Source organism: Delphinus delphis, chromosome 16, assembly GCF_949987515.2.
Source record: "Delphinus delphis chromosome 16, mDelDel1.2, whole genome shotgun sequence".
In the NCBI taxonomy this organism is placed as follows: domain Eukaryota; kingdom Metazoa; phylum Chordata; class Mammalia; order Artiodactyla; family Delphinidae; genus Delphinus; species Delphinus delphis.
Genome location: NC_082698.1, coordinates 27,077,969 through 27,098,270, shown reverse-complemented (window position 1 = coordinate 27,098,270; position 20,302 = coordinate 27,077,969). Strand labels below are relative to the sequence as shown.

The window sequence follows — 20,302 nt, the reverse complement described above, 5'->3', positions numbered from 1 at the left end:
CTACCGCCCCCGTCTGGGTCTGACTAGGGCTCCCCCGGCCCTGAGCCCCCGTACGCTGCCCGCTCCTAGTTAATCTGGCCAAACTGCTTGCTCCAGGCCCAGGAGGCTGCGCGCCAAGCGAAAAGGTTCCCACCCTGGAGACGACTGACGCAAGGTCGACCTCAGGCGGCGGGGGAGAAGGCCCAAGCCAGGCTCTCCCCGCTGCCTGAGCCCACGGTCTGGACCCGAGGCTTCGCGACAGTGCACTTGTGTGCGCGAGCGAGTAGGCGTGTCTGTATATGCAAGATCTCGTGCGCGCAAGTGCACGTGCATGTGGTTGTTAGTGCGCGTTCCTGAAAATGCACGAGGCGCGCGTGGAAAACGAGCGCCTCAGCCCCCACATTCAACAATCCCTTCCCAGGACCGCAGCTCAAATGCCAGTCCTAGGCCACTCAGCTAGGGCACTGAGGTTCAGAGGGAAACTCGGACCCCTACCTTGCCTTGATTTCCTTTCTACAGAGCCGGCCCCAGCCAGCCTGAGGGCCTGGAACGCGCAGCGCAGGGCGAGAGGGAAACTGGGAGGCCTGACGCCCGCTCACGTCCGAGCGCAGGTTGCCTGGTGCTGGTGAGAGGCCGCCAGAGAGAGGGCAGGCGGAGCAGGGAGTCACTGAACAGCGGCTGGCAGGACCGCTGGGGGCGGCCGGAGAGGTTGGGACCAGGTGGGAATGGGGTGGGGGTGGGGGTGGAGGGGATGGGAATGGGGGGCGGGCCAAGGTGCAGAGTGGTGGTGGGAGAACCAGGGCCAGCAAGCGCCGCGGTGGCTCCCGAGCTCCCGGCCGAGGCACCCACTCCGGGTTGGTTATTAACGCGCTGGGAAGTCCTCGAGCCGCCCAACTTTCTTCTCTTTAATGAGCCTAGAAGAAGAGGCTGCCCTGAAGGGGTTTGTTCATTAAAGATGTAGCTGGAGGAATATTGTCTCATTAATTATCTGGTTTTAATTACACTCCTACCCTTTGAATCCAGAGATGGGAAAAGTTGATTCAGTGGCGCCGCCCCCTTTAGCTTAAAGAGTCGGGCGGGGCAAGGAGACCAGGAGGGGGCGGTGAGGACTGCGTGTGCCCGGGAAGATGTGAGCAGGCCTTTGCGGTGTATCCGCCTGCGAATCCCCATGCGACAGGGTTCTAAGCCTGGGGTGGTGTGTAGATGTGGCCTGCGTGTAGATCTGAAAATGTGCGTGTGTCTGAGTGTGTGTGACCACGTGCTCCTGAAAGGCCGCGTGGAGGTGACTTGGGTGTCTATGTATGCTCCCCGCCTGTGTGGGGTTCTGTGCGTCTGGGTGTGCTTGTGGGTAGCTGAGTGTGTCTATGGACAGGCCCGAGTGGGGGTCTAAGTGAACAGGAGTGTGACTTCTGCGTAGCAGTGTCTGCATGTGTCTAAGAGGGTGGCTTCCTGCCTGTCAGCTCAAGTGACAGTGGCTGACCGCGTCTCTGGATCTCTGCTGTGCCTGTATGTGGCCCCATGTCCATGTGTTGAGGGGGGATGCTTCATGGCTAGAGCCTCGCAGGAGCCAGGACCTTCTAAGGACATAGCTTGGTTCTCCAGGGTCTCCAGAGCTGGGGTGCCATCCAGAAACCCCAGTCCTTCTGGAAGGGGAGTTATTTAAAGGGGTGCTCGTCCCTGCCTCATCCCTTGTCAGGCCAGCTCGGCGCTAAAGCGGGGGCCGTTTTCCCTTTAAATTGCGGACACTTTGACAGGGGACATTAAGGACCCGGCTGCTCAGGCTGAGCAGATCATAAAACCGGACAGGCAATTTCTGCTCCCGCCAAATAGCCGGGCAAACTCGTTCTGCATCTTTGGTTTTAATGCACTAAACTGGCAGCTAAGCAGGGAGTGAGCAAAGAGGGGGTGGGGAGCCCCCCACATACACGGGCACACACACCAGCACATGAACACGTGCAAACACCCCTTCACACCCTCTCACGACCCACGCCCCGCCCCGACCCCCCCCACCGGTGGAATTATCAACTAGAATTTGATTAATATGCAAATCGCAGGCAAACAGCTCCATATAATTCTTTCAGTGGAGAGTAATTAATCACCAGTTAAAGCAAATTAATACATATATCAATTTTGTCAGAAACATGCTTAGTTCAATCGCCCGTAAAATTGAAGTTTGAAGTATTAAGAGGCTCTGCAGAAACGCCAGGACTAAAACTTTCAAATTGATCCTATTTAGTAATCAATCAGGCTCTCCCCTCAGGTTAATCTGCCTAATTTTTCATCTCAAATCATACACTTTACTGACACGCCATCTAGCAAACAGTCGATAAAAAGTTAACAAAAATGATAACGACTCCAGCCAGAGCCATGGTGCAGGGTGGGTGGGTGACGAGCAGCTTTGATTGCATTTCTGGGGCGGTTGGGGACTTGGGTTTTTCCTGGGCCAAAGGCTAGGAGTTCTCCCGGACAGCCTCAGCCTCCCTGCCTGCCACCCTTGTCTGTGATTTGCTACCCTCTATCGCTTTTGGATTCCTCTCAGAACGTCAGAACATTGGCAGCGTTTTCCCCAAAGTCGCCTAAACCAGCTAGCTCCCTCTCCACGCCTGTGGTTGCACAGAATGTCTGGAAGCACGTGTGTGTGCTTGTGGTCATTGTGGGCTGTGCCTCTGTCACTGTGTCTGTATTGTGTGTATAACAGTGGGGATGGTGTAACCATTTAACAGCAAAGGTTTATCTGTTTAACTGTTGTGTGTGCTACTGGCTACCTATATTTCCATGGGTGTGCTGTGTCATATGTGTCCGCACTGTTTCTGGGCATTCTGTATGTCTGCATCACTGTGTATGTGTTTGGGGTTTCTGCATTGTGAGTCTGTGCAACTCAGTGCCTGCCCTTTGTGTTTGCATTGTTTCTCCGATGTCTGTGTGACACTGTGTGTCTGTATTGTGTGTGCCCTGGATTGGCCGTGGCAGTATCCCTCATCTACATGTGGGCATGTGGTCCCAGGGGGTCCTCAGGCAACCCGATCAATATGCCCCATCACAGACATCAGGAGAGAAGGAACAGTCCCTGTGGAGACGTAGGCACTTCACTGTGAGCAGCCTCTGAGACGTGGGAGGGGGTCACTCCTTCTCCACCCTACCCTCCCTCCTAGCCTCTGTGTTGGGGGGTTGTTGGGGGGATGGGTAAGGAAGGGGAGGGAAGGCTGGGAGACTCCCAGCCCTAGATCCCTCTCCACAGAGCCCTGGACCCACTGCTTCTGACTTGAGCCCTTGAATTTTGAACCCAGTTGGGTATAGGCATATATCCATGTATTCAGATGATACAACCACACCCAGATGCGGTGACAACGCATCTCATCTCTATCTACACATGCTCATAACTAAACCCACACAGGTCCCAGGATACTCACAGGTAACTACTCTTCCTTCCCTATTGCATTCACACTCACTCACAAACAACTAGCCACATCCAGCTCTCCATAGGGAAACCTGCACATGTCCACATGCACACACCAGTGCACAGGAATCCCCGCACACACTCGCACATACACACACCAGATTCCAAAGCAGGTGGGACTCATTCACTCCCAACACTGCCGGCAGCATCACCCACCCACCATCCACCATGCACACCTGTGCACATTGCCATTTGTACCCTCCCCATTTGTGGCAGTGAGGAGCCCCTGCAGGGAGGAGTAACTTAGCTGGGGGAGGCTGGGACTTCTAGGGCAACGTGGGACTGGTACAGCCAAAGGTAGGTCTGCAAATTACACTAAGGTTCAGCCTGGGGACCAACTTGAGTAGGAGAGGGCAGGCTGCATCCTAGCCATTACCCAACAGCAAACAGAGGACAACCCCACCCCCCTTCAAAAGAAGCAGAGTCTGTGTCTATATAGTGTTTATTCACTGCCCCAACTGCCTTCAGAGTAGACTTAGGCTCAGGCTGAAGTTCTCCATCCCACTTTCTGCTCACTCCTCTCATAAGCCCCCCTCCCTTCCCATCATGTGCTCCACTCCACCCCCCACCATAAGTGTAAATTTGAGAATTTGAGTAGCCAGCTTGGTCAACCTGTTTGGAGCTAAGATTCTGGTTGTCTGTAGCTTCAGTTCCACATCAATGTTCATTCTCCCGGTTATCTTCTCACACCTGCTCCCTGCATACGTCACACACCCCGGGGGGCATCACTCACCCGCTGGTCACACCCACCCCAGTGACAGCTTTACTTCTTTTCTGTCCATTGCACAAACTTAGTCACACCTAGTTTGCAACAATCAGTTATATGAACACAGCAGCACACAGTCACCCCCAGTTCCACATGCTCCGTTTCATCAATCAGCTACACATGTCCAGTCTCTCAGTTGCACACACTTTCCTGACACACTCAGTTGATGCTGGAGAACTTGGCCACACACACACACACACACACCCTCAGCCCCAAGGTCTCTCTCTGGACTGGCACCTGTTAGGCGGAGACAAGGTAACTTGCTGATGGCAGCCCTGGATCTGGAAATGCAGAGCTGGGGCCCCAGGAAAACTCAGGGTGGGAATTCTCCATCCCGAGTATTGCTCCCCCCCTCATACACATGCACCAGGCCTAGGACCACCACCTTCCTTTGCTCTAGTCCCAGGAGCCTCATCCGTGGGAGACACAGCCTGTGGACCCATCCGGGATCAGGCTCCCAGCTCCCCCAGGCCTGCTAACCTCTGCCCAAGACCTCATTCGTGCACATGCACAGTCTAGGGAGGCACCCATTTTGCACACAAACCAACCATCCACAGTTCTACAGCCCAACCATCACTACCCAGCACACCCACAGTTCTAACCTGGACTCACACCACCCGCAGCCGGCCAGGGGACTCTCCACTTTACCACAGTGGCTTCTAACCTGCTGACCCTCGTGACGCCAGTTTGCTCAGGTTCCAGGTCCCCTCTCCCTCGTCTTGCAGTCCCTGCCCCTGTCCATTCTGGGTCCCTTATCTAGTCGCTCCCCTACACCTCATGCTCCCTTAGGCCTCTTCCCAGGTGTGTGTGTGTTGGAGGAACATCCGTATTCTCGGCACAAACCGCTTTCTGGGCCGCGAGAAAGAGTGGTTGGTTGTTGGAGTAGGAAGCAAAGTCAAGGTACCCTGGGTTCCAACGGCAGGAGACATGCAGGGCGATGTGAGTGGACTTCCCTGGACCTGGAGGCTCCGAAGGGTGGGGAGGAGGGGGTCCCCGCGGCGACTGGCAGGGGCGGAGGGGAGGCGCGCGGCCCCAGCCCGTCCCTTTCAGGGGGGACTCATGCATCAAACTTCAATTTTCCGGACGATTGAATTAGTGATTTTTTTTCTCCTGAACTAAAATACACTTAAGTCTTTGGGATTAATTACCACGTTCTGGTCCCTCAGACTGGAGTATTACTTATCGGAGCTGCGTCTGACACCGGCCCGACACCTCGTAAAATAAGGAACTGTGCCTCCTGGCCTCACCAGGCGCCGCCCGCAGGACCCCGGGTCGGAGAAGGCGGAGCAGGGAAAGCCGAGCCAGCCGGATCGTGGAGCCAGGCCCAGCCCGTCCGCGCCCCGCGGGGTCCCGGGCCGGGAGAGCAGAACCTGCCCGCGTCCTGGGACTTGGCAAGCAGGGCCGAGGCCCCGGACCCAACCGGGAAGGAAGAGGCAGAGCTGGGCCGCTTCTCTTGGGCAGCCGGGAACCGAAAGCGGGTCTGCAGAGAGGCTAGAGTCCCGAGCACGCAGGCCTGCGACGGCCCCAGGCTATAAAGTAACTCCGCCACAGGGCTGGAGGCCAGGAGGGTCCCAAACCTTAACGAACCTCGCCCTGAGAATGGGCGCAGGGCCCACAGCCCCTCACACGATCCACGCCACACTTGTACATACACTCACACTCGGAGAACAAACACGTAATGCACACGTCCGACTCCCACGGAGCGCACACATGCAGTGCACACACCACGCACAGCCGCACCCGAGGCAGGCCCGGCCGGCGCCTGTTAGGAGACCAGGGCCTGCACTTGGATTCGAGGCCCTCTCCCATCACAGGTCCCCGCTGAAGCACCCGAAGCGTGGCTAAGGCCATCCCAGCGCCCTGGGCGGCGTACGGGTAGCTGCTCTCATCAGAGCCGGGATTGCCTGGAAGAGGGTGGGCTAGAGCCCAGGCCTCCCTGGACCCCCAACTCCTCGCTCCCATCTCCAGACAAGCCCTTCAGCCCTTGCCCTCAGTCGTCGCCGCCTCCCTGCGCGATGGGGCCGGGAAACTAGCCCCGCGCCGCGTTGCCCGTTCGGACCGAGTCGGGATGCCACGGCCACATGCGCTGTCGGCCGGGTTCCGGAAGCCCACCGGCAGCCTGGCGGAGGCATCGAATCCAGCACAGACGAGAAGACTGCGGGGCGGCTGGAATCCGCTTCCCAAAAGGTGTGGGACCCAGCGCGGCGCGCTCTCTCCAGGGCTCCTTGGAGTCAAGCCCTGGGCTCCACGTTCGCCTCTCTCCCCTTCCCTCCGACGACGGTGCGGTCCCTCCTTCTGCCCGCCCTCGTTCTGGCCTATAGAAACAACGAATTCCTCCTCATCTTTCAAGGCCTGGGTCCAAAGCCACCTCCTCCGTGAAGCCTGCACTACCCCGGGCCCTAAGTCGGTTCTCTGGGCTCTGCAAAGGGCACTTCCCTGTCCCTCGGTCCAGGTCTCCTATCTGCGCTGGGGTGCGGCGGGTCTCGTCTGCTAGACTGGGAGCTCATTGAGGGTAGCAACTGGATCTGATTCGTTTCCATTTCCCCAGCCCCCAGCGTGGCCTGGCGCAGAAAAGAGGCACAACAAACATTTGCTGAATTGAATGGATTTCCCCCTTTATTTTATTAATCCTTCCCCTTCCTTCTTTCCTTCCTTCTTTTCCTTCTTCCTTCCTCCCTCGTTACTTTTTATTTCTTGGTTATATTCAATTGTCATGTTTTTCAGGCTCATTAAATCCATTTAGAGACAAAAGAATAAAAGGCAGAAGGGGAAGGAGGGGGAGGAGGGCAGGGGGAGGGGATGGGAGGGGGAGGCCAGAGAAGCAAACAAATAACCCGCTTTAACTAGACGGGCGGATAAATGGCCCCGTTTCTCCTCAGCCCCGATGCGCCTGCTTAGCTGCGCGCCCCGCGGGCTCTTCAGCTCGGGTGGGCTCAGCCCCGGGGCCGCCGCCCCCAGCCCGAAGGGACCCAGCAGGGTCCGGCCCGGGGCCGCGAAGCGGGCAGCGGCCTGAGGTGCCAGGGCCGCTTCATTGGGATTCATGGGCGTGTTGGGCGGGCGGCCCCGGGCTCAGGGCGCGGGGCGGGGGCCGGGCGGGGGCGGGGTGCGCACGGCGGGCGCAGATGCCCAAGTGACCGCCGCGCCGCGGTCCCTGCGCCGCCTTTGTGCCGGGGAGGCGCGCGCGGGGACCTAATCCATCAAATTGTCTACAAATTGTGAAGAAAATTCAAAAACCATATGGTCGCCAGCGCCGGCGCGCTCTGGGCTGCGGAGGGCCGTGGCCGTGCCCGCACCCGGAGCCGCGGGGGGCTGGGCCCGGCTATTGTCGCCTGTCAGCGGCCGCCCGGGTCCATTCGTCCCGGCCTTCATGGTCCGCGCTCCGAATTACAGACCCATCCATCCTGAGAGGGCGATTTATGTCGCTCGGGAGGAACCGGCAGCAAGCCGGCCCCGCTGCCCGGCCGCCTCTTTCCTTCTTTCGTTCTCGCCTCTCTTCTCTCCCTTCTCCCCATTCCACTTTTCTCCCTCTGTCTCTGTCTCTGTTTCTGTCTCTCTCTTTGTAGCTTTTCCTCTTTCTCTTTCTCCCCCGTCTCTGTGGCTCTCCACTTTCTCGCTCTGCTTTTGAAGTGTTCTGTTCTCTTTTCTTCTATTTCTCTCTCTTCGTTTCCTCGTGGACTCGCACGTTCCCGATTCAGGCCCCGGGGCCCCATCGCCTGCCCGAGACCAGATGCACATTTCTCACATCAATTTTGCTTAGAAAGAGAGCCGAGTGGCCTGGAGGCGGGACCCTCCTCTAGTGACAGCGGCCACTCGCCAGCCCAGCGACAACAAAAGCCCAGAAAGAAACCCGCTCCGTTCGGAAAAGTAAAAGCTGCCTGTGTTCCTGCCCCAGCCGCCCTCGGGGTGCGGGGATTCCCCCAGAGTCCTTGGGAGATTGATGTCTCTGTCCCCAGTCGGGTTCGGGGCCCAGAATTTGTGAACGTTACCAGAAATCCACCCCAACTCTCAGATGCTTCGGGCTCACATCTTCCAGTGCCCATGTGAGTAATTCAGCCTGCCCTTGGTACCTTTGGCCTCATTTTCCTCCCTCACCCAAGGGTGAGGCCCTCTGGCGAACCGAAGCTTGGGGAGCTCTCAGGCTCCAGTCCGCTGCCCGACTGAGCTATATACCACACCCAAGGCTTAGCCGGTGTCCCGGGGAGCGCAGGAAGAATGCCCTTGGGTCCCGGCTGGGATGCACGAACCCCACGGCAAGTCCCCCCCCACCTAGCCTTTGCCCCATACAAATTAATTTTGCACCCGTGGCGCCCTCAAAGTACGCACACGTTTTCTCCCAGCATTGTACGCCTCTCTTTTTACCCGGACCTGGCGAAGCCCGCTTCTCTCGCCCCCGCACCATTTGGTAGCTGCCACGTGTTTGTGGGCAAGAAGCGCCTCCTCCCTCTCACTAATTCCCCCTCACCCCTCATTCTCACGCCTGCCCTGAAACTCCTCCAAATCTCCAAGGCCTGGGCAGCCGGCAACCAGCAGCGGCGAGACACCGAGCCTGACGCGGCTTCACTGAATAAGGTCCACTCGTTCAGACACGGTCACCGCCGGTTTTAGTAAAATGGCAAAGACTTTATTTATCGGAGAAAGAGGCCTTGGGTACAGTCCGGGGAGGAGAGGGCAGGGCAGGAGCAGGGGAGTGGCACGCGGGACCCACCCTCATCCAGGCACCCTCGTCTGGCCAAGTCGAGCTAGGAGCAGGGCGTTGGATACCGCAAGACAGACCCAGAGCTGTGGAGGAGGTGGCGCGAGGGCTTAGGTCAGCCTCGTCTCAGTCTCTGTCACATGCAAAAAAAATTCTAAAAAGAGTAAAAAATAATTCTTGGACTTTGGGTTCTGTTTTCGCTGGTTGGTTGATTGGTTGGTTGTTGGATTTCCCCCTGCTTTGTCCCTAAGACCCGGACCCCAATAGTCAGTCCCAGGCAACCGGGAGAGGGTGGGGAGGAATCTTAAAAATAGCATTACTGGGCATTAGGAGGCAGAAATGGCATCGAAAACAGACTTCTTTCGCTGGGGGGGAGGGGGAAACATCGATTTGAAACTCGCAAGTCAGGACCCGGTTGCCCCCCTCAGCACCTTCCCAGGTGTGTGTGGGGGAATAAAGGCAGAAGGAAATAAAAGAAATCAACTGCAATAGGCCAAGGGAGGTGAGGAGGGAGAGGGCCGGTGCATTCGCCACATGCAGAGAAAAATCAAAAAGTCGGGGCGGCCCCTCCTCCAGACCTCGAGGTTAAGTGTTCATTACCCTCGATTCTATCTCGCCCTCAGCAAACCCGGCAGCCTGAGCTTTGAGAACATGGAAACTCCGAGATTTTAAAAAATAAAAGAAAGAAAAAAGTCAGGCTGCGGTGGGAAGAACCCAGTATATAGGTTTAAATATTTATACAGAAGCCATACAGAATTGCACGGCGAGGGCTCCCGGGGCAGCGGAGGCCGCGCGCGCGGCGGCCGGCTTGGCCGGCCATCCCAGGTTTATTGCTTCGAGAGGAAAGAGGCGGCTGCTGGGAGCCGAGTCCAGGCCAGGGACAGGGGAGAAGGCGGGAGTTGCAGAGGAGGTCCCAGCTCCCCTTGGCGGTCCTGTCCGGGAGGTGGCGGGCAAAGAGCGCTAGGAGCCCGGGGCTGCGGAAGATTCTGGGCGCCGCTCAATCGTCCACGTCGATCTCTTCGTCTTCCTCGTCCTCCGAGCAGTCCTGGCTGCTGGCCGGCTGGTCCGTGAGCGGGGAGGCGGGCGAGAGCTGCAGGGGCCCGGCGCCCGGGGCCTGCGGGGCGCCTGGGGGGAGTGCCGGAGAGCCAGGCCTTGACTTAGCCCTGCCGCAGCCGCCGCCGCCGCCGCCGCCCGCAGCCTCCGAGTTCTGCTCGAGTTCGGCCAGCGCCACGATGTCCATCTGCCCGCTGGGGCCCAGTTTCTTGGCGGACTCCACGTCGGCCTTCATCTCCTCCAGGTCCCGTTTGAGCTTGGCACGCCGATTCTGGAACCAGGTGATGACCTGAGCATTGGTGAGGCCCAGCTGCTGCGCAATTTGGTCGCGATCGGCGGGGGACAGGTACTTCTGGTAGAGGAAGCGCTTCTCCAGCTCGTAAATCTGGTGGTTGGTGAAGGCCGTGCGCGACTTTCGCCGCTTCTTGGGGGTCTGCCGCTGCCCAAAAATGGTCATCCCGTCGCGGCCTGCGAGGAAACCAAAGTATAGGCTTGCGCCAGAGGAGAGGAGACCCCACCCCGGTCCTTACTCACTCCACCTAGACCCATCTGGCCTGCAGTCTGCCGCTGTTCCCTTCTAGGATTAGATTCGGCCACCCGGACTAGGCCAAGCCTAGGCTATGGCAAGCCGCCTTCCCCCATCTCTCATCTACCGGAAGTCCCTAGGAAAAATTGTTTTGGTCTCTGCCGCTTCACCTGAGAGTTGGTTTGAAAGACCCGAGGTCGCTAGAACATGAGAGCCAGAGAGGGACGCCCTGCCTGGGAGTGAATGTTGGCTCTCCACCTCGTCGCAATCAGCCCTGCTCTACCCCTACCCAAAAGGTCCCAGCAAAGGCTCTCCATTCCCCACCCCAGGAACAGGGCTAGCAGTACCCAGGCCACCGAGAACGGGAGGGAGTTAAGCAGAGCAGGCAGACTGCAGAGAGATCTTGGGTTCCTGCCTCCCCTCCGCGGTCACTCGACTCTAGCCTATCCAGAGGCCCTTGGAAATAGGGTTTGGGTCCTGTCCCACGCATCTCCACTCCCAGCGGCAGCGGCTTGGGCTGGAGGGCCCAGACAGCCGGCACGGGAGGGGTCGGCCAGAGGCAGAGAGCACTAAGCGTGGTACACATTGAGCCGGGAGCCTGGTGCTGGGCGCCGGGGAACCCAGTGGCGGCGCCTACCTTCGGCTGCTTGCAGGACGCTGACCTCCAGCCCCTTAAAAGTCTTGCTGGCGAGCTCCTCCAGCGCGCACAGCGGCGAGGTCTGCGAGAGCAGCGCGCGGCCCGCCAGGGGCAAGCCGCCCGGAGCGTGCTTGTCCGCGGCCGCCAGCAGGTGCGCCGCCCCGCACAGCGAGTAACTTCTCCGCACAGACGGCTTGTTGAGGATGTCCTCGATGCTGAACGGCGTCAGCGGTTTGTTGGAGTTGGCGGGAGGCGGCAGGTGGTCCAGCGGGCTGCGCCGCCTCTCCTCCCCCGGCGCCGCCTTGCTGTCCTCCTTGGAAGTCATCTCGGCCTCGTTTGGGGGCCCGGCCGGGGCGGCTCGGGCCTCGGGGACCCAGCCCGCGGGCAGCTCTGGCGCCGGGAGGCGCGGGCGGGCGGCAGGCGGGAAGGAGGCCGCGCCCGGCAGCGCGCGGGCCGGGCTCGGGGCCGATTAGCGCAGCGGCAGAGGCGAGCACAGCCGCACGGGGCCCCAGGAGGAGGGCGCTGACGCGGGCGCTACCGCCGCCGGGGCTTCCAGCAATCCGGGGCGCGAGCCGGGGCGCGCCGCGCGGGGCTCCAGTTTCGCCAGCCCCGGTGCTATTTAAAGGTGTCAGGTGGCTCCGCGGCGGCTCCTGGCCCCGGGTCCTGGCGGCGGCAGTTGGAAGAGCCGAGGCGAGGGCGCCGATCCCGTACTGCGAGGGGAGGCGGAGAGATGGGGCAATTGACTATTGCTAACAAGTTAGCCTTGATCGAGGAGTAATCAATTATCTGCAGCGGCACTTCTCGCTCTCTTTCTCTCTTTCTCTCTGTCTTTCTCCTCTCTTCTTTCTCTCTGTTCTCTCTCCTCTTCTCTCTCTCCCTCTCTCTCTTCCTCTCTCCCTCCCTCTCTCCCTCTCTCTCCCTCTCTCTCTTCCTCTCTCTCTCCCTCTCTCTCTCCCTCTCTCCCTCCCTCTCTCTTCACTGCTCCCCCCGTCTCTCTCCTTCTCTCCCTCTCCCTCGTCCTCTCTTTCACTCTCTGTCTGTCCAGTGCAGGCAGCTCTAAGTTGGGAAGCTCATTAATTAGCGGGCCTGGGGTAGGAGGAGCCGGCTGGAATTAGCCTGCCTAATGCGCCTGTCAGTCCCGGCGCTGCGCCGCGCTCGGCCCGAGCTGTTTGTAAATTACATTAGCGGCTCCTTTATTGCACCCGAACCACCGGCGACTGAAAAGCCGCCGCCCCCACCCCAAACTGTGAGTCGCGCTCCCGGCGTACCCGCCTCCCGCCGGCCTGGCTGTGATGGCAGCGCTGGCCCGGAGGTCTCAGGCTCTCCAACCCGGGATTTGGCGCCGGAGAAGCGCGGCAGGAGCCCATCCGGGGAGGTATGCAGCCGCCGCGCGGGCCAGGTAAGACCAGGAGCCTGGGTGGGCCCCGTCGCCGCCCAGAGCGGACTTTGCCGGGCTGAGATCAAGGACCCAGCGCCCCTACCCCTAGATCCACTTGCCCCTCACCCACGGCCTTGGGCAACGCGCCTGGGGAGAAGGAATCTGCAGCCCTCGGGTTGGCCCGCGGGAGGTCCAAGGAGGCTCTGCAGCCCTGGGTGAGGCGACACAGGACACAGGGGTGGGGGATCCCAGGGGTTGGGAGAGGAGGCCAGTCAGAGGACACAGCCTTCCCCAACCGAGAGGTGGAGGGGGGGAGTTGCTGGTGGCCCTAGGCACCTCTTCCCCCGCCTGAGCCTGAAGCGACAGCCTTACCTCCTCCGGCAATCTTGCACACTCTTCTCAGGCCGCGGCTCTCCGGGCCAGCTGGGGCCACGGCCCGCCTGGTGACCGGCGTCCGACCGTGGTAGCCGGACCGGGTGCCGGGGCTAACGGGGCAGGCTCAGGGCCTCCCCGCTGAGCTCTGCCCGGCCCCGGCCGGGGCCCCGCTGCCGGCCCCGCCCAGCCCAGCGCCCGGCTTGAGTGCACCGCCAGGCCGACTCCAGCTGTTCCGGATGCGTGGCGGGGGCCCGGAGGGGGCCGGGCCACGGATGGGGCTGCGATCTCAGGAACCCGCAGGGAGAGGCATTCGAGTCCGACTGGGCACTGGGAACCCTACGGCCCGAACTCTGTGCATATCAGGCGAGCATTTATGTGTGTATTTGAATGTGTTTATGTTTTTGAATATGTATATTTGTGTGTGGTTCTCCATGTGTTTATTTGTGTAAACGTATGTGAACCTGTGGGTATTTTGGTGGCTTGAACCCCTACCTATGTCTTTCATTCCCCTGAGGCACCCAAGGGGGCTATGTCCCCAGTTTTTGATGTTTTTTTCTCTTGAGTCCCTCCTTTGGTTTGTGTGGGGCCACCTGCCCTGCCACCCTAATTTTCCATTTCCACCCCTGTAGGAAGGAGGGGAGGAGGAGGGAGGTTGTAGCCAAGGGAGGAAGAGCTGTTCCCTCCCCACATACAGCCCCAGCCCTTTCCCTTGCTTTGTTTGTAAACTCCTGGGCAGGCAGTGCAGTGTGGCAGCCCTGCTTGGTCTAGAGAAGACCCTAGAGAGGCCAGTGCAGAGGACTGTGGCCCAGCGCAGAGGTTGGGGTGGGAAGAATAGGACTTCTTGCCCCTTCATACCTGCTCCAGAGAGCAAACCAAGCTGGGCTGTGGGGCAGGGGACAAGTTCTCTTCCTTGATGCCTCTAGCATAGGGTCCTCTGAGCATCAGAGATCAGTTTCTTTATCTCCTGGTTAGTTATTCATTTGGAACAAGGCTTGCAGCTCTCCAGAGTAAAAGGGGACAGTGTAGGGAGAGAGGATTCTTATTTGGGACCTCAGTGCCTGCCCCAGGCCTGCTTGGCAGTGTTGGGAAGATCTACTTATCCTCTTCTGCATCTTTGTCCTGCATTTTGGGGGGGAGGACAGGTGCTTTAGAAGCAGGAACGGTGAGAATGTTCCCCCAGAGCTGCAGAACTATCCCCAAGGCAGGCTTGTCTCTGATGCATCAGTGCTGCTCTGGAAGCCATGAGGTGAGACTGAGCCTGGAGTCGGAGTCCAGAGATGGTGCAGAGGGATCTGAAGAAGAGGGCTCCAGGGAGCTGAACCCTGCTAGGTTGGAAGCTCTGGGACCAAAAGGGGTCTGCTCTCTCCTCTCACTTCCTGCTCTCAGGATCTCACCTCAGCCTCTGGCCCACAGCCCTTTCCTGCCATAACCCCCAAAGCCCTGACCCAGAACCTCAGGCAAGCCATATCCCCCATGCTAGCAGAGGAGGCCCTTCCAGATCAGGAAATAGGGACTCTTTGGTCCCCATCCTCCTGAGGAGCTCCCATAATACCCCTCCTCCCCCATTTTTCCAGTCTGTTCCTGTCTCCACACCTGATATTGGTCGGCAAGACAGGATCTTAAGGACAACCCTGCTGTTACCCATCTCCCAGTCCCTCAGGAACAGCAGAGCTCAGGATTATTGTGAGGCTGCCAGGAAGGTGAGGGAAGTGAATTGGGGAGCAGAGGGGTGGTAGCATAGAATTCCTCCACTGGAGCCCTGTTTCCCTGGACCTTTAGTCTCTGGCCACATTGTGTCAAAGTGGACAGGACAGTCCACAATCATCTGCTACATTACCCCTTCCACCCATCATTGTCAAATCTCTCCTTCTCTTCCTAGCAGGCACCTGCCGCCCAATCCCAAGGTTTTGGGTTTTTTGGTCTATTTGGTTGTGCTCTCCGCTGGCCAAACAGCTCTGGCCAGCATAGTTGGGGAATCAGGGGGCACATGGTGTCACCTGCCTGTTTTGTTGTTTAGGGCCCCCTACCTCCATCACCCCATCCAGATTATCTTTAAAAACCAGACCAGCTACCACACTGATTTTTTTCCCCCAACCCTGTGGTTTTCCCCCAACTCCAGACCTCAGTGTGTGGGAGGTTGGCTGGGATCCCTCCCAGTGTGGGGGAGGTTCTGGGATCCTGGGAGCCCAAACCCACCGCCTCCTTCTGCAGAGCTAGGAGCTGTGTTTTGGGTTTGCCCTTAGCCTCACTCCCTCTCCTGCCATATGGGAGATGCTTAAGGGCAGGGTCCTTGATATGGGGATTCCATCCACTTCAAACATTCACAGGCCAGGCAAGAACCTGGGTACTCTCAATTATTGGTTGAATGAGTTTTTGTCAAGCAAATAGAGGATAAACAATTATGTATTGTGGAGGGGCAAGGCTTGGGCTTTGGTGGTCCCACCTCAGAGGATTTTTGGAGATAGTAAGATTTTTGAAAGGGGAGTAACTCAGAGGCAGGTGGGGTGAGTGTTGGTGGGAAGGAACTCTGCCATTGCTCCAGGATCTCACCTTCTACTCAGTCCCCTTCTTGGGATTCAGTGCTGGTTCAGGAAGACTTTCTGGGGTCTCCCACCCCCGGTCAACTGGGCCAGTGTCTTCTCCCCTGGAGGTGGAAGCAGCTGGTCCCTGGAGTCTGCTCCATAGAGGGAATGCCTGTCTTCAAAGCCTGGTCTATACTGTATCCTGACTCCCGAATTCCTGCTTGCTGCCTATACCACCAGGGCCCAGCCTTCTTCGGTCTCCAGTGGAAGGGGAAGGGATTATTCTGCCCCAAATCTGCTTTCCCCCTAGTTCAGTGAATATTCCGGACAAAGAGGAGGGAAAGAAAATTGCATGAATTGCGAGGGTAAGAGGACCCTGTAGACTCAGACAAAATGAGTTATTCCTTAGCATGAGAGAATATTCAAGTAAACCCTCAAAGGCTCCATCGGCTTTAATCCAGATTGTTTTGGTAGCCCCATTCATGTCCCGATTATTTGTGTAAGCACCAGCATTGGCCTTCAGGCCAGCGCTTCCTTCAGAAAAAAGGTTCTGACATTGCTTGAAATTAGTTAACTTGACCACAAATCAGGATCATTTTTGTCCCCCAGGGACCTGCTACTGTGACACGCCTTGTGGAATTCAGAGTGTTTCTTCTGCTGTAGAAGTAGACTCCGATAGATGGCTTCCTGCCACCCTGGCTGAACCAGGACTGCCTGCTTGGTTTTTATATTCTGCCCTGGGCCACCTTCTTTAGTAACAACAACGGTAACCATGACAATAAACACCATAAGCTCTTACCATGTGCTTGGCTACCATGTGCTTGGCTTCTGGCTAAGAGTTTTTATTGATTTTATTTATTACTCACAACCCTGTGAGGTAGCTACTGCTGTTACCCCGATTTTACATACAAGGAAAATGAGGCCCAGAGAAGTTAAGTAACACTTCCAAAGTCACACAGCCTGTTTGGGAGTAATTAGGATTTGAAGAATGTTTTTTCTGAGTCAGGTCTTAATCCTGGAACCACAAAGTATCTAACCAGAGCCCAAAGTTTCCTTGAATGGGCTTTAGGGGCTCTGCAGATCCCAGAAATTGTGTGTAAAATTATGTATGTGAGCCCAAGTGTGCACGTTTTTTCAGGGGCAATATTACATAACACATTGGATTCTCAAAAGGGATTGGAGACCCAGAAAAGGTTAAAGCCAGAAGCAGGCCAATAGGGGAAGGGGGAGGGAAGTTGCCTCTCTGCAGGCCTGGGGAGCAGGGAGCCAGCTGCTCCAAAATTCAGACCAGGTTCCAAGCCTGCTTCTGGACCTGCCCTGCTGTCTCTGGCCAGGCCCAGCTCTCAGGACCTCTTCTGGCAAAGAGAGATGGGGACAGGGTCTATGACCAGGGCACTTTTTTGGAGAGCGCCCTTCCCTGCTTCTCTCCACCCACCTCCCCAACTTCTTTTGTGAACTGAACTTCAGAGCCCAGCCTCTTCCTGGCCCTTCAGCCCTGCATGGGGGAATTGACTGCCCTTTGGAAGTGTGAGGGGCATAGACAGACCACTGAGTGATAGATATGGACAGGTAGAGATGGGGAGAGATGCTCAAGGCCCAGGTGATCATATTCTGCAGCCTCCAGGGCAGCCCTCTTTTTGGTCCCAAGCCTTTGCTTCCCCAGGAAGGGTCTCTGTTGCTTCCTTTCCTGGCACCTCTCTCGCTCTCTCTCTCTTTTTTGGCTGCACTGCACGGCTTATGGGATTTTAGTTCCCTGACCAGAACTCAAATCCGGGACCCGGTAGTAGGTAGTGAGGGAACTGAGTCCTAACCACTGGACAGTCAGGGAATTCCCGCCTGGCACCTCTTGCTGTTTTTAGTGCTCACCTTATTTTGGGGTGCCCAAGATGAATGACTGAATGCCCTATTCAGTCCTCTGTGCTCCTTAGCATACCCCCCTTGGAGTCAGTGTCAGATTGCCAGGAACTGCTGGTTTGTCATCTGCCCTTCTGCCTCCCTCTCCGCCTGGCTGTGAACTTGGGGAACTGAAATTCCTCTCCATGACCTATGCGAGCCTGGCATATACCAAGAACTCTCCATGCCTTTGTCAAATGAATACGAATAATAAGAGACATAATAAGAGACAAAAGGGAGAGCCAGGTAGGGGCCTCTGCCTGTGCCCCAGAGAGAGGAAGAGGGATGTAAGGGAAGGGTAGTATCGTTTTGCCAGCTTTGTGCAGATGTGTGATGCACTCTTGCTGCTCATACCTCCAACATACAAAAGGGGCACAGAGACCTCATTCTTTCATGCTTTTTGGCTATGGAGAGGGGGGTCCTTGGTTCTCGACCCAGCTGTGGTATGGCCTGGCTCAGGAATGGAGTTTGTTCACCCTCTCCCTCTTTTTTTAAAAAAACAGGATTGAGTCCCCATTGTATTTTGGGCTCAGAAGCAGAGAGGAAGATCAGACAGAAGAAGGAGAGAGATGGGCAGGCAGGAGTGGCAGGAAACACACCCCTACCCCAGTAGCCCAGGGGACTATGAGGAGGGTAAATGATAGTGGGGGGAGTCTGGTTTTGTCCCAATGGAGGTGGCATTTGACATGAGCCTCAAAAATCCAGGAGCATTGGGGTAGGTGCAGAAATGAGGACCACTTTCTTGGCAAGGGGGACAGCTAAGCAGGAGGCCAGAAACGCCATCCCAGAGCAGGAGACAGGGCATCCCATACTTCTTCCCTCCCTGGCCTGGGCATCGAGCTGCTGAGGTTGGGATGAAATCCCTGGTCCCTTGTGCAGCCCCATCAGGTTCTGCAGCCTGAGGCAAGGGCTGGTGGGCTCCTGGGATGGCTGTTTGGGGCTGAAGGTCGGGGAAGTTGGGGAGAGGCTGCACCCCAGCCCTTGCTGCTCCTGGGTCCACGGTGCGGGGCGGGGGGCGGGTTCCATTCTCTTTGCCATCTAGGGAAGCTCCAAGAACTGACCTCTCTCTTACTAAACAAACTCCTAGGTCTGAGCAAAACCACTAACGGTGGTCAGGCTACCCATTCCACAGCCTCTGCCTGTGGGAGGGCGCCAGGCTGCAGGCCAGGCAGAGGAGCCTGGGCTAGACGAGGTGGATAGGCCAAGGAACCTAGGTGGGGAGAGGTGAGGAGACCTAGGAGCCGGCCAGCGTGGCTAGGCGGGCGCGGGAAAGGCCTGAGTCAGGCTTCTCGTAATGAACTGCACGTAAATAATTCAGCAGCCATGCGGGGGCTCATTGCATTAGCGCCGCCGCCCGTGCCTCCCCTCGAGTTCCAGCTGAGGGGAGGGCGGGTCACTATCGCGCTTGAGGAGGGGAGCCAGATAGAAGACTCCTGCCTGCTCGCATCCTGGATTCCGCCCGGCCCAATCCCAGGAGACCCTCTGGTCCCCGATCCTCTCGGGCCCCACCGGTCAGAGGGCTGCCTACTGTGCAGGGCTGTCCCAGCTTAGCCGCTCTTAAGACCCCGGGCAAGAGAAAACGGGCAGCGGGACCTGGGCCAGAATAGGTAACGAGGGGGCCCTACCTGCGGGAAACCGAGCTGTGGTAGTGCCCAACCGCACAGAGAACGCGGGAGGCATGGCTCTGAGCAAAGTGGGGAAGGCAGGCTCCTGTGCTCAGAGCTCAGTGCCCAGGAGCTGCTTTGTCCGGGCCGGGATTTTCCTTGTGGTCAGAGTGTATGTCCAGGGAAGGCACGGAACTTTTCACCCACTGTGATCCCCAGGTTCTGCCTCTGCCCCCCGCCTCTCCCGTACCCATATATCCAGTTCCCGCCGCGCCAGCCAACGGTGTCGGCTGGGGTCCCCAAGCTCGTCCTGGGTGGAAGGGAGCCCCAGGCTGCTGGGCCTGAGAGGCTAAGTGCATACTGCCCACAGCCTTATTTCGTTTGAGTGGAACCAGCCTCCTCTGGCTTTTCCACTCCTCACAAGTCCCTGGGTTCCTGATCTTGAGGGATCACACTCATTCCATCAAACATCCACCAACGCTTAATTCCTCCAGCTCTTTCTCAGGCCCCTTCAGTTCCATTAGGTGGACCACGCCCTCTCTTCAGCAGCCTCCCTACTCCTACGTAGTGAACCTCGGGCTGAGACCCTCCCACTGGCCCCGATGACCCTCCCGGGGCCGGCGCGAACAAGACCCCCGGCCTGGTCTCCACCAGTATTGCGGGCAGCCAGACCCGGGGGAAGGCAGCTTGCGTCCCCCCCCTTCCCTACTCCGCTCTCCCCCCATCAGAATCTTCATTGTTTGCTGCTGCCTCCTCCTCTTCCTCTTCCCTCAGCCTCTATGCATTTGTTTTTCTTCGTTTGGTGCCGTGCCGTCGGCCTGTGGAGGCCTGGACATACTCTGCCCGTCTTGAGGCCTCAGCCGGGCCGCTGGGTACGAGGCCAAATTTCAAACGGCTTCTGCAGCAGACCGGCTCGGGTGTCTTTGCAGAGGCAGGTGAGATGGACTGACGGCACCTTGACCTCAGACGGCTCCACCGCCGGCCGGCTGTGTGATATTGGGTAAGTCTCTTAACTTCTCTGAGCCTTGAGGAGGCAAAGGTCAAGAGATTTAAGGAGAGTGATGGGAGACTAAGTCTTTTGATTCGTTTGGGAGAAGGGGTTGCCTGCTTTGGGGCCTGAGGAGGAAATGAGGTTCGGGAGAACACTAGGTCTGAAATGACCATTTATTTTAACGAATATTTCAAGAGCAGCTGGTAGCTGCTTTTTATTTTATTATTATTATTTTTTTTTACAGCTGATGGGTTGCCAGGCGTTAGAAACTTCTCCAATCCTCACCACATCTTGGTTCTACCGAAGAGGAAACTGAGTTTAAGATTGCCTCCCGCTGGTCAACAGCACAGGTGGGATTCGAAGCTATATCCGGTTCCGAGTCGCTCGTGTGAGTTTACGCCACGCAGCTTCGCTTGGACTGGCGATTC

General features: G+C 57.7%; 1 protein-coding gene across 1 annotated transcript; it reads right to left on the bottom strand.

The window, feature by feature from the left end:
* Positions 1–9,892: 9,892 nt before the first annotated feature.
* LBX1 (ladybird homeobox 1) lies at positions 9,893–11,436 on the bottom strand. The gene is made up of 2 exons (XM_060033597.1): positions 11,112–11,436; positions 9,893–10,416 (listed from the first exon to the last, which is right to left on the bottom strand). The coding sequence occupies exons 1-2, from the start codon at positions 11,434–11,436 to the stop codon at positions 9,893–9,895; spliced, it is 849 nt and encodes a 282-aa protein (XP_059889580.1).
* Between the last annotated feature and the right edge of the window lie 8,866 nt (positions 11,437–20,302).